Source organism: Myotis brandtii, unplaced genomic scaffold, assembly GCF_000412655.1.
Source record: "Myotis brandtii unplaced genomic scaffold, ASM41265v1 scaffold64, whole genome shotgun sequence".
Lineage (NCBI taxonomy): Eukaryota > Metazoa > Chordata > Mammalia > Chiroptera > Vespertilionidae > Myotis > Myotis brandtii.
The window spans coordinates 2,512,543-2,528,093 of NW_005370460.1; the positions used below are offsets into that span (position 1 = coordinate 2,512,543).

Below are 15,551 nucleotides of genomic sequence, written 5' to 3' on the forward strand. Positions count from 1 at the left end.
CACACTGAGCCCGAGCGCCTGTCCCAGCCCCACACTGAGCTCCTGTCCCAGCCCGCACTGAGCCCGAGCGCCTGTCCCAGCCCCACACTGAGCCCAAGCGCCTGTCCCGATGCTCCTCCCAGCCGTGCTTCGGGGCCACCAATCCCGGGAGTGATATTAGAAAGGTCCTGAGCTTAGGTTTGTTTGCATTTACTGTATCAGGCAACTCAGTATTTAGTTACAACACGTTCTGCCTGCATGAAGCCCTTCGTGTCCTTAGTAAAGCATTTCTTCTCCTTGCAGGAGGCGCTCAGCTTCACTCACTTTTCCCCAGAGTGAGGTCCAAAGACGTAGGGACCCGCCTCTCAAAAGTGTCATCCTCTCTCTACACTGAGCCGCCTCTGACATGAGTTTTCCCACGCCCCTGCCAATGGGAGAAATAAATCGGTGTGTGCGGCCTGGAGCTGTGGCCTGAGGCCGATGGGAGGTGGCTGTGCTGGACCAGCCCCACATTCCAGTTCCCCCTCCCCACCTGCCCCACATTCCAGTTCCCGTGCCCAGCGCCAGGCTAGTTTGCACTGGGAGAGCCCGCACCGCCCCCCCCAGGCATCGACCCCCAAGCGGACATACCTGAGGACCTGTCCCCGCAGATGGCGCAGATGTGTTTGACCAGGGGCCCGGGGCTGGTGGACGGGTAGTTCATGGTCCCGAGCCCGGGGAGCCCGGCCAAGGGCTTGACGTCCTCGGAAAGGCTGACCCTGTTGACCACATTGAGCTGCAGGAGAGAAAGTGCAATGACTGACGAGCCCTCAGGGAGCTCGGGGCTGTTGGAGAGCGGGCTCCGGGCAGAGCGCAGGAAAGGCCTGTGTGCCAGGCGGGTTGGGAGAAGAACGGGCAGAAGCGCGCATCGTTTCTCACTCTCCAGTGAGCACAGATTCCGTGGAGCCAGCGTCATCGGCTTCCTCCCCTGGCGCCCGCCCTGGGCTGGCCCGTGCGGGGAGCTGGCCCATGTGAGCATCTGAACACGGCCCTGGCATACACCCCCTCACCCCGTCACTGGCAGCATCAGCTCCTCGTGCCCCTGTGGCCACGGCTGAGGGCTCAGTGCTCTTCCCAGAGGACAAGTCAGCAGAGCCCTCCAGCCGCACTCGGTGCCGTGGGCACAGCTCACCTTCTGGGCAGAGAAGGGAGAGACAGCGTCTGCAAGACCTGTCTCTGTTCCTTGTTCCCACACAGGCAAGCCTGGCAGGAGGCAGGACAGGCCCCCCTGAGACAGCACACGTGACACAGGGGACGGGTGGGGTGTTGGAGTGGCTGTGGGGGTGATGGGGGGCATTGGAGTGGCCATGGAGGTGAGGGGGGTGGGGTATTGGAGTGGCTGTGGAGGTGAGGGGGGTGGGGTGTTGGAGTGGCTGTGGGGGTAGGGGGCATTGGAGTGGCTGTGGAGGGGAGGGGGGGGTTGGGGTGGCTGTGGGGGGGAGGAGGGGGTTAGGGTGGCTGTGGGGGTGAGGGGGGCATTGGAGTGGCTGTGGAGGGGAGGGGGGGGTTGGGGTGGCTGTGGGGGGGAGGAGGGGGTTAGGGTGGCTGTGGGGGTGAGGGGGGCATTGGAGTGGCTGTGGAGGGGAGGGGGGGGTTGGGGTGGCTGTGGGGGGGAGGAGGGGGTTAGGGTGGCTGTGGGGGTGAGGGGGGCATTGGAGTGGCTGTGGAGGGGAGGGGGGGGTTGGGGTGGCTGTGGGGGGGAGGAGGGGGTTAGGGTGGCTGTGGGGGTGAGGGGGGCATTGGAGTGGCTGTGGAGGTGAGGGGGGTGTTGGGGTGGCTGTGGGGGTGAGGAGGGTGTTAGGGTGGCTGTGGGGGTGAGGGGGCAGAGCATTGGAGTGGTCATGGAGGCAGCTGGTGACCCCTTGCGGGTGGAAGGGGTCCCTGACCGCTGTGTGGTCCATGTGACCTGTGAGGCATAGGTCTAACCCGGTGACTGTGATTCTCACACCAACCAAAGGCGGTTTTCTTCCCGAGTCGAGGCCTCGGGGGCAGAAGGAATGACAGATGAACATAAACTCAGAGCCCGAGGGAAGTGCCTTCCCTTCACCCGCTTGCACCTCACTCAGCCCCTGGTCACCGAGCAGGAGGTGGCAGAGGTGCAGTGAGGAGGCTGGAACACAGCCGCTGCCCTTGCTCTGGACCAAAGTTGCCGGGAAGTTTTTTAATTGATGTACGTGAGCCCTGGCTGATGCTCAGCTGGTTCGAGCATCGTGGATCCGCAAGGGCGCAGGCTCGATCTCCGGTCAGCACACATGCAAGAGTCAACAATGAATGCAGCAGGGAGTGCAACAACAAATTGCTGTTTCTCTCTCTCTCTCTCTTCCTCTCTCTCTCTCTCTCCTCTCCCCCCTCCCCGCCCCCAGCTCCTTCCCTTCCTCTCTTTATACAGGCCAGGCATCTCCACCGTATGCCCAGTTTGGTTTGCTGTAACACAGCAAGCCCTGCATGTACCCTGGGAGCATGGACATAATCTGACGCCTGGACCCCCCCAGAGTTCGGAGCCAGTGGGTCCGCGGCCCTCAGCATGGCCTTGTGCTAGGTTGACCGGGTAAAGGGGTGCGGTCAGGACTGAGCATCGCCATGCAGAGGGGATGGCGTCCCTGCGGAGCCTCGGGCCCCGATGCCTCCACGCTGCCCGTGTGGCCTGCAGGACTCAAAGAAGGCCCTGGTCAGATTTGACTCGGTTCCCTGGTCTGTACACTGAGCACGGGAACACCTCACAGAGCTGCGGGCGGGCCGGGTGGGATAACGGTGTGAAGTGCCGACCTTGGCGCCCGCACACACTGTCATTCCGGGGAAACCTGGTCAATTCAGACAAGAACTCCGAGTGTTTGTCAGGAGCCCTCATTCCACAACGTGCTAGGAACCGGGCCGTGCAGTGAGGCCACACGCGCCCAGGGGCAGAGGATTCCCTTTCTTAGCTGGGGGATGTCAGGAAACTATCTGAGGTTGTCAGAATACTGGGTCGCTATCATTTCTGGACATGTGACCCACTTCAGTGCGCACTGATTTTTAAGAAACGGGAGGCTTCCTATCAGTGTGAATCCTAGGCAACATCTTGTGCCTCGAGAAACGGACAGGAGCACTTAGGTCCACCCTTGAAATGGGAGCATTTTAGGTCAGATGACCCCAAAAAAGAGCCCTCTAGCTGACCAGGGCCCTGTCCCCTAGTCCTCAGATGAGCGAAAAGGTCAAGGGCATGAGGAGGCCCCGCCACCTGGGCTCAGGAGCCTGCCTTCCCTCCCGCCCGGCCCCCCAGGCCAGGTGCACCCCTGCGACCTGCAGGGATCACGAAGCAGCACTTACTGGTGTTGCTGTCATCAGTGCCACCGTCTCTGGGAAGCTTGCTCAACGCTAATTAAGTATTTAATCTTCACAACAACCCTATGGGGTCTTCCTACTTTCAGATGAGGAAATTGAGCCTTAACATGTTTTATTCATTTATTCTTTCAGAAATCCTGTGGGGGCACAAGAAGAAAGACACACAGGCACTGCCTCAAGGACCTAGCCATCAATGAGATGAAAAGTCAGGGTAGTTTAAGAAGAAAGATCACGAGCAATTGAGATCAGGGAAGACTTCCTGGAGGAGGCGGCATCTGAGCTGGGACTGGACAACCTTCACCAATGGGCAGGGTTAGGATGGGCCAGTGATGAGCAGAAGGCTGTGAGCACCGAGGCCTGTAAGGAAGCCCCGGTGTGTGTCTGGTGGACGGATGGGGATGCAGGGGGGGTGGGGGCGGCTGTGACAGAGCCCGGGCTTGACTGCCTGGCTCAGGGGGGCAGATTGAGGTTGGGAGGCCATGAGGAGCCACTGGATGTTCTGAGCAGAGGAACAATGTCCTCCACCTCGGGCAGCAACACGGGGAAAAGCCTGGGAGACACACCATCTGTCGCACCTGCCCAGGTGCCTTCCAGACCCAGCAGGTGGAAGGAACGGCCCCTGGACTCTGGGACCCCCTGGCCCTGGGAGCTGCCTGCCCCCCTCCCTGGCAGGAGCCCCTCTCCTTCCCCTCCTGAGTCTGGTGGTGGGGAAGGGGTGGCTGGGACCGGGGGTGGCTGCCTGTCTTGCTTGGGGTTTGTTTGCCTTGAGCAGGGGAGATGAGATCAAAGGCCGCCGCCTCCTTGCATTGGGAGCAGCCCTGCTGAAGGGAGCACCGGGGGTAGGGGGGCGGCTCCAGGCTCTGGCTGCTCCCTGAGTGGGATAGAAAGGCCCTGGATCGCCGAGGAGCACGGGGGCCCACATTTCTGAGCTGCTTTCAGCCCAAATGACCCCACTGAAGGCAGGTGTGTGGCCGGCGGCTGCAGGAAGCTCTCCCTTCCTAGTGGCGCCCAGTTCACCTGGTGAGGGTCATGGCCATGAAGACCGAGGCCCTCCCCGGGGAGAGAGGAGCCCTGCGGCCAGACCCACCGCTCCCTCACCGTGCCCTGCTGCACGACGGTGCCAAGTCACGTCCCAGAGACTCCGGCTCCCGTCACACACAGGCCAGAGGGGCTCAGACGTGGAGGGTGTGGGTGGCAGGTGAGCAGGAGGGAGGTAGACTGAGAAGGGGTCACACCCTGGCCCCTGTTTCAGCCAGACCTGTTTTTATTTGACATGAATATTAGGCTTTCAGACAGGATTTCACTAGAAAAGATGTTATGGCCTAAATTTCCTTTCATCATGAGGCAAGAGGGTCTTTAAGATCTGCTCTTGCTCCAACGCCTGCATTTGTTACAAGGATGCAAACATCTGCAAGGGGAGGGACAGCACCAATCCCCACCTGGGCAGGAACAGGTGCACACGGGACCCAGACAGGCGGCAGGGCCAGGAGGGGTCAGAGGGAGCGTGCCGAGGACACATCACACTTACAATGTGCAGCACGCACACTCACACTCACTATTCTCTCACATAAACACTCACACACACTCACACAGTGACACACGCACTCACATACATCTTCACACACACGTTCACACATACACACTCACACACACTCACACTCTCATGTACACATTCACACACCCACACAATCTCATACACACACAGATACTCACACAGACTCACACACTCACATACACACACACTCAAACACACACGCACTGATACACACTCACACATGCACACTTACACTCTCACACACTCACACTACTCTCTCACACATAAACACTCACACACACTCACACTCACACTCACACTCACACTCACGTCCAGGAAAATGTGGCCTAGACCATTTTGTCTGGAAGCTGCATACACACCTGCCCAATCCACACTTGGTGTTTTTAGAAATTGCTCGTTCCCTTAGCTACTTCTCACCAGGGCAGGGCACGGCCTTAGACATTTCCGAATCTCCAGAGCCAAGTTCAGCGAGCACTTGCTGAAATGAACTTCTCTAGACCCTTCCAGCAACAGAGGACACCTGAGTCAGTGAGCACCGGGTGCAGAATACAGCGCTTGGGAATCATAGTAATAACTCTGGTTGCCATGAGCATTGTAAGCACCTAAGCAGTGATTTTTCAAATCCTGATCTCCTTGAATGTTCATAAAATCGCTGTCGGGTAATCAGGACATGTGTTACCCGACAATAGAGGACAAGTGGTGAGACCATGGGTGGCACAGCCCCGGCCCCATAAACCAGTCCAGTTCCCTTCCCTGCTCCAGACTGAAGACCCAACAAGAGCAAGGAGCAGCTCAAACCCCGAGTAACAGAGCCCGGGGCAGGGGCCTGCCTGCTGCCCCACAGGCTGCTCCCCGGCCCCTCGCCCCAACCGCACTTACCCCGACCCGTCAGGGCAGGCGCATGCTCCCGGGCAAGGCCCACTCTCAGCCCCTCAGCCAGGATGCTCGGGGACGGCTGCCCGATGCTTCAGCGTCGCCTACACCGAGGGCACTTGCTGTCCCGTGTCCTCTAACTAACTGGGCCAAGTGTCGTGCCGGGGGTTCCGGAGCCCCAGCCCACATGCTGGTGCCTGGGCCGCAGGCTCCGCAGCGCCTGGCAAGCTGCACAGAGCTCCCAGAGCCAAGCGTGGCCTTGGCTTCTGCACGCAGCCCAGTTGGCCAGGAGCAGGCCTTCAGCTGACCTTGCAACCCCAATCCCTCTGTACAGACATTCGGTCCAAGAGCAGCAGCGCACGCGCACTCAGCCGTGACGCAGGCCTGTGGGCCAACTTTGGCTCCGTGGCCCGGAGTGTGGCGACTACAGCAGCGTCGGGGGACGGTGTTGCCCCTCCCCACCCCCAGCCCGTCTCCGTCCATCACCTCGCCTGTCCATTTCTTTATGGCCATCAGGCTGCTGGCCGAGGCTATGTCCTGCGCTGGCTGCAGCCGCCATGGCAGGGAAGACCTTGGCCGCGTGATTCAGAGCGCACCCCCGGGACCCGGGACGGACCGAGGAGCTGCACACGGAGGACCTCGTAAACAGGCTTTGGGAGGAATGGGCTCCCCTTGCAAAGTTTTGCTTTGTCCCAGAACCTCCACGTACTTTTCTGTCTCTAACCTACTGGCTTTGCCTATTTCCCTGGAATCATTGACATGAAAGAAAATAAATCAACAAACCTCTCAAAGGTCTCCCATTCTGAAGGGGGTGTCACCAGCTCTGTGGGGACAGCGTGGCATCGATACAGCCCATCCCACCGCCGTCTGGGCCCCGCTCCTCTGAGCCTCCCACACCCTCCTGGACCCCCTGACTGGGAGGCCACAGGGCTTTTCTATCGTCCTTTTGATTCCACGCCACACCACTGGCAGCACGTACAACACTGCCTTGCCTGTATGATGGGCACGGCCCCCCGAGACCCTCAGGGGCACTGATGCACTCCTAGGTCTTCACATCCTTCACCTTATTTCTTTGTAGAATCTCCCCCTGAAACAGCACAGCCCGCCTCCCAAGGTAGCCACGGGAGCTTCAGAGGCTGTGGGTCTTAGTGAAGCTGCCATGAGCAGAGACCTCCCTGTGCTCCTGGTTTTGTCTGGACGTTGCCACTCCTGTGAGATGCCACAGGAGAGGTGCCCCAGGTAGCTGCTGTGCCTTTTGTCTGGGACCTGAGGGGCAGACATGGACCCAGCCTCAACCTAGCCTGGCTCACCCGCCACCTGAGCGGAACCATCCGAGCTGACACAAACCTGAGAGAAAAAAATGTGTGTGATTTTCCAAACACGACACATTGGGGATTGGTTGTTATGCAGCATTGTTACACAAGAGCCGACCACTACAAGCTGCCTTCTCAGTGTGACATTGCTGGAAGGAAGTGAAAGACATCAGGCCACCCTCTGGGGGCCTCAGAACAGCAAGGCGGGGTCCACCACACACACACACAGCCCCTCTCCTGAGAAGCATGAACCAGACTCCCGGGCCATGCGGTGTCCTCCACCCTCTGGGGCTGCCCTGCCTGAGGACACACTTCACGGAGGCCCTTCCGCCAGCACACAGTAGGCAACTGCTTGGTGCTGGCTCTGCTCCAGGAGCACCTGTGGGAGATGGTGGGGAGCTCACTTACCTGAGAGCTGGGCGGGGCGACCAGGTTGATTCCTGGAGGGGCTGCCAGCGCTCCTGAGGGCGGGCCCATGGCAGACGTGATGACTCGATACGGAGAACCCAGTGCATTGAGGGGGGTCCCCACCGCACTCAGAGTCCGTGGAGCACTCACAGGGGTGTCCGTGTAGCTGGGGTGGCTGTCCATGGGCTTCCCTGTGGACAAGGCTGCCGATGGGCTCATGGACGTGGAGCCGGAGTGGCCGGGGGAGCCTGTGGGAGGAGAGCACAGGTGAGGAGGCGGGGAGCACACAGTGCCGTGGGGCAGCCCCCGGGTTTGTTTCCTGCGCCTTCCCTTCCGCCAGCCACACCTGACGCCTATGGACCAACGTGCTCGCAGCCACACCAGCTGGTAGAACACAGGCCAGCGAAGAGCAGAGGGAGAGACAGCTGTACTGACGTTTCTCTGTCCCCACCTGCATTCCGCCTTCAACTGCGTCAGATCAGCCAGGGCCACAGGGCACGGCCCACAAGTCCCCAGGTCTGGGCAGCTGTGGCCGGGGCCGGCCAGCCAGGGAAGATGAGTCCATACCCACCCGGGGGCGGTGGAGAGAGCACTCCCTGCCTCATCATGGCGCTGTGAGAACATGTGTCGGGAGACCTTCACGCCCTCGCTCTGATAGTGATGAACTTCCATTAAGGGGCCAGGTGCTGGGGATTCAGAGCCCAAAAGAACATAATCCTTCCCCACCCCGCCTCCGGCAACCACCAGCCTGCTCTCTCTCTCTGAGTGCAGTTTTTGTTTTGTTTTGTTTTGTTTTGCAGCAGATTCCACAGATGCTAGTAAGTGAGATCATGTGGTATCTGTCTTTCTCTGACTTATCTCACTTAGTACGATACCCTCAAGGTCCATTTATGTTGTCACAAATGGCAGGATCCCCCCCCCCCCCATTATATGGTCTAGTAATAGTTCACTGTGTGTCTGTACCACATCTTTATCCATCCATCCGCCAATGGACACCCAGGCTGCTGGGAGTAACGCCGCAGTGAGCACGGTGCAGGCGTCTTCTCGAGTTAGCGTTTCCCTGCGGAACTCTTTAAACAGCTCGCTTAGTCAAGGCCTCGCTGTGGAGAGAATGGGCCCTCCCACACCTGAGAAAGTTCTGAGCCTCTAGTTCAGGGGTGGGCAAACTTTTTGACTCGAGGGCCACAATGGGTTCTTAAACTGGACCGGAGGGCCAGAACAAAAGCATGGATGGAGTGTTTGTGTGAACTAATATAAATTCAAAGTAAACATCATTACATAAAAGGGTATGGTCTTTTTTTTTTTTTTAGTTTTATTCATTTCAAACGGGCCAGATCCGGCCCGTGGGCCGTAGTTTGCCCACGGCTGCTCTAGTCCAAGCATGTCAAACTCAAAGGCTAGCATGGGCCAAATAAGCAAAAAAACCAAAGCTTCCGTTTTCATAGAAACATAGGCTTATTTTGATAGAGACATGCTGAATACGAAGGGCTGAAATAAATGAGTCATCGTTAACATAAAATAATAGAACATTTTAATAAAAATTAATATTTTTTCTTGAACATTAACTTACCAGACACTGAATAACTGCACAAATAAACGTAACGCAAATAAACCTACTTTTCTTGTGCTCCGAAAGCGAAATATTTCCTGTTGCTCACACCAAACAAGTCAGTACGAAACTAATGACGTGGCCATCAGCTGCTAAAATATTCGCTGCTGGTATTAGTGGAGAGAAATGGTGCGCCTGCGCGTAAGGCACGTAAGGCACGTAAGGGAAATGAATGCAACACGATTATAGTAACCAGTCATTAGCTGTGGAGAGCGGCTACAGTGTTTGGACAGGTTCAAGCCTCAGACTAATGAGAGGGCACAGTCCCCTCGTGGCAAAGCCACGTGCAAGTCCTAGATTGGCAGGCAAAGCCCTCCCAGCACAATTACAGCCAAAGGCGATAGTTGTAATCTTGACCTTATGGTCCGAACCTGTGGTCCCAGGTGGCTAAGGGAGGTAGGCTGCGGGAAGTGCAGCAAGTGCTGCCAGAACAAAGCTTGATGAGTTCAGGTGCATGTAATTGAGTAGATTCGAAACCCTCGAGAACATTGTAAACATCTTGACAAGGCCCTTACTTTGCCCCGTGGAATCTGGCTATAAAATAAAGACTCGGCTTGCAGGCTGTGGCACTGTCTCTCCATCCTAGAGCAGTGTCCCACCTAGCCCCAGCTTTATTCTCTTGTCTGTCTTTTCTAATCCTTCACTGGCCCCCTCCCTCAGGTTCACCCATGGCCGTGCTGAGCACAGCACATTAGCGAATGTTGTAGTTCGTTATTCATAATTATGTATAACAGGATATTGTAAAAATTAAGTTACAAAAATTTTATTAAAATGTTTTTTTACATACCGTTATATTGGCTGGGCCACAAAAATATTTGTTGTGGGCCACATGCGGCCCATGGGCCACGAGTTTGACATGCTTGCTGTAGTCATTCTATCTGGAAAGTTTCGGTCTGTTAGGGACAATGGTCTCATAATCAGGTGAACCCCAACCACCATGTTCCATGTCCCACAGCTGAAGAGGACCCCCAGGCTGTGGGTGCTCAGAGGGGCACGGGGCTTCAAACAAACAGGTCAGACACATACTCTGTGGCCTGAACAGCATCTGGCAGTCTCCACACGTAACGCATTTATCCCGTGAGGGTCATTTCAGCCTTCCCTGGATAAGAAAACAGGCCTGTCTCACCCCCACACCACTCCCAGTTCCAGGGCGACCTGCCCCCCTTTGCTGCCAAGTGAGTTCTTAGTCACCCTTCAAAGTCTAAGGCAAGAATCACCTCCCCTGGAAAATCCCCTGGTTTGATGCTTTTTTTCTGTTGTCTAGGAACAGTCTATTTCTGTCTCTTCCATTAAATTGAGGAGGGAGGAGTGTCCAATTCTGTTTGCCCACCTCCAGCACAGCGCCAGGCACTGCCCGGGTGGCAAGTGGCAGAGCCCAGATTCAAACTATCAGCCTGAAGCCCAGCTCTCCTGCCTGGGCTGCCAAGGACTCAGAGGAGGTCTGAAGCGCCCTCACAGCGCCCGGCACAAGCTGACCAATTCGGAAGTGATCTCGAGCTGAAAGTCCATCCGGACGGGGCGGAGGGGGGCGCGGAGGGCAGCGCGCAGGAGCCCAACATCCTCCCACATGGCGATGACTGGAAGAACCATTTTAGACTCTTCTGGGGCCCTGGGAGGCTGACATTGAAAGAGGCCAGTGGCCAGCTGACCGGCCCTGAGGCAACACCTACCTTGATGGGTGAGAGCTGTGAACTCCGCTGTCCCGTCCCCCACAGCCACAGCTCTCCACGCACACGAGGGGCCTGCAGCCCCCTCTCCTCTGTGCCCCTGGGCCTGAGATGGCGCCGGTCCCCTCCGCATCCCGGGGACGCCCGTGGTGACACCAGACCCAGAGCTCAGGATAGACAGATGAGTGCCCGCTGCTTACCAACCTGAGTCCCCAGGTGCGGAGCCTGCACCACCAGTGGGAGGGGATGCTATGGGAGGCCTGCGCTGGCGTGAAGGCAGGCTTGTAAAAGCTTTAATTGTTTCATATTTATTTTTAGCATTTCCCTGTTTATATCAAGTGACTGGGCTTCCATTTTCACACTGAATTATCTTCCAAAAAATAGCTATTTAAGTTAAAAAACAAAACAGTAAATTGACCTAAGAAAAAGTTACACTCAACATACAAGGACACTCAATATGTAGAATATCATGAAATTAGTCTGCAAAGGCATGACATTTAAGAAACATCGACAGCACAAATATATATACTAGAGGCCTGGTGCACGAAATTCTTGCATGGGGGGTGGGGGGGAGGGTGTCCCTCAGCCCAGCCTGCACCCTCTCACCATCTGGGAGATGGGTCTAAGCTGGCAGTCAGACATCCCTCTGGCAGCCCAGAAGCCCAAGGGGTCCTTAGTGCTGCTGCCACCCCGCTGCACTGGCCAGCCATGAGCCAGCTTCTGGCTGAGCAGCGCTCCCCCTGTGGAAGCGCACTGACCACCAGGGGGCAACTCCTGCGTTGAGGATCTGCCCACTGGTGGTCAGTGCACCTCATAGTGACCGATCATTCCCGGTCATTCTGCTGTTATGGTCAATTTGCATATTGCCCTTTTACTATGTAGGATAATAATAAACTGTCACGACTACTCGTGGGGAGTGGAGAATGAAATGATGAGTTCGGTTAGTTTTGCAGCAGCTTTAAAAACGTGGCTTTATTTCTGCGGAGTCTGTGGCCCGTTCATCACCACATTTTTTAAAACTAAAATTCAAAAGGACAAGGACATCTTACACAAATGCATGTGGTTATTTGTTCCTCAGTGACCCAGTTGCTCTTAGAAGCAAATAGCTTTGCTTTTAGAAAAGGTAGAAAGCAGTGACTTTGATGACAAACGTGTCTCAGTGGACACTCCATCCATTGCCAGGAACGGACACGAGCGCTTACCTGTCCGTAAAGTGTTCACCAGCCTCTCACGCTCACCCCTTCTCTTCGCAGCCACACGAGAACCACAGCCAGTACCTGGAGCACCGTATTGGCCAGGAACCTGGTTTCTGGCCCAAACCCAAAGTTAAAGTTTACTCTGTGCCTCTCTCTGGCCCTGCAGCTGGTCTGTGAGGCTCTGCGTCCCCTCAGCCCTGGCCCCGCACCCTCTGCATCCTGCATCTGCACCACACAGCCCTGCCCTCACCCAGAGATGCTTTCTACAAAACAAGCCTGTCTGCGGGAAAGGGCTGGTGCGCTCTCAAGAGCTCCGCTTCCCTTTGACCCTCCTCCTACCCCCCACTCGGCCTCCTTCTCCCTCCCAGCAAGGACCCTGCCAGCCCAGTTTCATGAGCACGAGGCCAGTCCTGGCATCTACAAGAAGCAAGTGTGGGTGGCGGTCCCGAATGGTCTGGGGCTGGACCCAGAGCCCAGTCATCTGCTGGACCTTGTCAGACCTGCAGGCTCCCAAGTGTCACGGGAACCAGAGCCGCTGGGACCCTGTGAGCACATGGGTCCCCCAGGGCACTCAGCCTCCGGCCCCGTGTGGCAGCTGTAGTGACTCACTACACCATCAGGGCTGTGGGGCAGGGCTGTGTGGCCTGAACGCCATCCTAGGTTATGTGCCTAAAGCTGTGGTTGGCAAACTGTGGCTCGTGAGCCACACTCGGCTTTTTGGCCCCTTGAGTGTGGCTCTTCCACAAAATACCACGTGCGGGCGCGCACGTACAGTGCGATTGAAACTTCGTGGCCCATGCGCAGAAGTCGGTTTTCGGCCTGGGCGAGTCTATTTTGAAGAAGTACTGTTGATATTTGGTTCTGTTGACTAATGAGTTTGCCGACCACTGAATCCTTTACTAAAGGATTCAGCCCAAGCCAGGCCCATCGAAAATGCTCCACACCGGCGGCCGTCACCATACACTGGTCGGCACGCCTGTGCCTGTGACGTTGCATTTTCTGAATGGGTTAGTAAACAGTCATCGTTCGGGGCCAGACTGCCCCTCCATCACCCTAGCTCCCCCCATCCCGACCCCCGGAGGGCCCTCATAACCCAAACTGGCGCCCAGAGTTCCTCCCTGCTGACCTCATTCTGAATGCCTGATGCCCTACTGGCTGCCACACAATTTCATTCCATCCCTCGCTGCTAAATGCTACCACTGTGGGGCCTGGAACATGGCAGACTCTCAAAAACGATTGGTTGACTCATCAACGAATGAGGTCATTTTTGTTAATTAACATATGTAACCATATATAGAGTTCATCAACAGAAAGTATTGGGATAAGAAATCTGTCTCTGATGTTTATCCAAAACAAAACCTCTGAAACTTCACAATGAGGAATTGTGTGGGTGTTGAAGGGGCTCACTGAGAAAGAGAAGCTGGGTACTTAGAACTACAGAAGTCTGGCCAAGGTGAGGAAGTTGCTTAGCAACCTCAGCCTCAGCCAATCAAAGCCAAATGTCACCCATGGGTCTTTCCGATTGGAGCAAATGGCCTGGCATTACCACCCCTTTGCTATTGCGCAGGTCAGAGAGTTTGCTGTCCTGTTAGCAACGCTGCTCAGGAGGGAAACTTGTCATGAGTTACTGATAACAGTTAAGAGGACCCACCCATGGGTGATGGGCGGGGGGGGGGGGGGGGGGGGGTCAACGCTCACTGCTTCTGAGTCAGCAGCTGCATGGGAGCCAGGGAGCACGCAGGCCCCGTCCACCACCCTCCCAGGCACAGCCACACACCCAGGCCTCCCTCTCCCCAGTGCGGGTGTGGAGCATAAGCCTGAGGCCCACAGAGCAGCCTGTTCCTCCCACCCTGGGGAAGCTCACAGACAGGCAGCCCCCCAGGGCACTGTGCTGTCACCTCCTCCGCCCAGTGAGTCACGGCAACAGCAGGTAATATTTGGTGCAATTATCCGGATCAGACACTGCTCTAAACACTTCACATATATCGACGCATTTCATACTGCACACGTGAGGCTGGGCTCTGCTTGATCTTGAACAAATGCAACACCAGGGACCAAGGAAGTAAATGGCTTGCTCACGGGAGGGGAGATGCTGGCAAACAGCGAGGCGGTTCTGAACCTGGGGAACAGCGGGTGCGGGTGCGCGGTCTGCTCCCACTGCAGGTGCTGACTGTCCGAGCAGCCCTGGCAGCACTCACTCAGTCACCTTTATAAACATCTGTAAAGACATTTCTCCCAAGGATCTGAAAGCTGCACAAAGAACATTGAATGTGCCCTAACCGGTTGGCTCAGTGGATAGAGCGTCGGCCTGCGGACTCAAGGGTCCCAGGTTCAATTCTGGTCAAGGGCATGTACCTTGGTTGCGGGCACATCCCCAGTAGGGAGTGTGCAGGAGGCAGCTGATCGATGTTTCTCTCTCATCGATATTTCTAACTCTCTAACTCTCTCCCTTCCTCTCTGTGTAAAAAAAAAAATCAATAAAATATATTTTAAAAAATTATACCTATGAGTGTGTGCATTAACTAGCCTCTCTATTTAGTTCCTTCAAAGTCAGTGGAGTGCTTGCTCCAAAACATTCTGGACTTTTCCCATGGTTTAGTCATCTTCTAACTACAGAACCCTAGAAAAAGAGACCTGAGGAGTGTGTCTCCCTCACAGAGTCCTGGTGACTCTACAGAAAAGATGAGAGAAACTCTGTAGGACCTCTGATCCTCTTGTGAATTTGTTAACTATGATTAGCTAGTGCTTAACAGTAAGCTGCTGGTGGCAGGGATTTAGTGGCTTTTATCTATCAGGCCTGGACAAGCTAGGTGAGATCTGTTTACGGGGGCAGAAGGATCCCATTAAGATGGTCATAATCAGTCCTCAGTGTTCCAGCCAAGACTCGAGAGACTGAGGCAAGCTGAGAAGGCAAGATGAAGACAGCAACTGAGGTTAGCTGACAGGGGTGGGCAAACTTTTTGACTCAAGGGCCACAATGGGTTCTTAAACTGGACCGGAGGGCCAGAACAAAAGCATGGATGGAGTGTTTGTGTGAACTAATATAAATTCAAAGTAAACATCATTACATAAAAGGGTACGGTTTTTTTTTTTTTTAGTTTTATTCATTTCAAACGGGCCGGATCCCAGGAGGGCACGATACTCTGGCTTTTCTGAGAGTCCCAGGAGAAGGAATTCTGAGACGACTGTTTGATTTTCTGGTTCCATGAGCTGTCTTTGTCTACTGAAAAAAAAAAGGGGTGGGGGGGGGGGGGGGACACTTTTAAGGCAATATCAATCAGTTTGTCTGTAGTTATGTGACTTAAAATATCTCTGTTCTATTGAGATGTCAACTGCAAACTTGAGTGAAGTTAGAAAAAGGAACAAATCATTCCAAAATATGCAAGACAAAACCCTACGTCGTAGTTTTCTTGGCATACACTAGTACACAGTAACTATAAAACATTTTCATTTAGAAAGTGTGGGGGTTTTTTATTTCCCTTTTGTAATTCTCAATCAGCAAGTTGAGAATTCCATTTAAAGGATCCACAGAATCACACCATCCAGCACTTACCCCCTGGGAAGCGCCGGCTGGGCCCAGCTCCTCCATCT

The 15,551-nt window shown here is 55.4% G+C and overlaps 1 protein-coding gene across 5 annotated transcripts in view; it reads right to left on the reverse strand.

Annotated features, from left to right (window-relative positions):
* Window positions 1-15,551, reverse strand: part of RXRG (retinoid X receptor, gamma) — a 141,056-nt gene that overhangs the window by 11,023 nt on the left and 114,482 nt on the right. For 3 of the 5 annotated variants that reach the window (XM_005880493.2, XM_005880492.2, XM_005880491.2), the window contains exons 2-3: window positions 7,489-7,736; window positions 610-754 (exon numbers count right to left, since the gene is read on the reverse strand). In XM_005880493.2, the coding sequence (XP_005880555.1) occupies window positions 610-754; window positions 7,489-7,736 (393 nt within the window). Of the gene's footprint in view, window positions 1-609; window positions 755-3,324; window positions 3,414-5,773; window positions 6,110-7,488; window positions 7,737-15,551 lie in introns of those variants that run through there. The other 2 variants (XM_014528540.1, XM_005880494.2) reach the window with 2 other exon arrangements.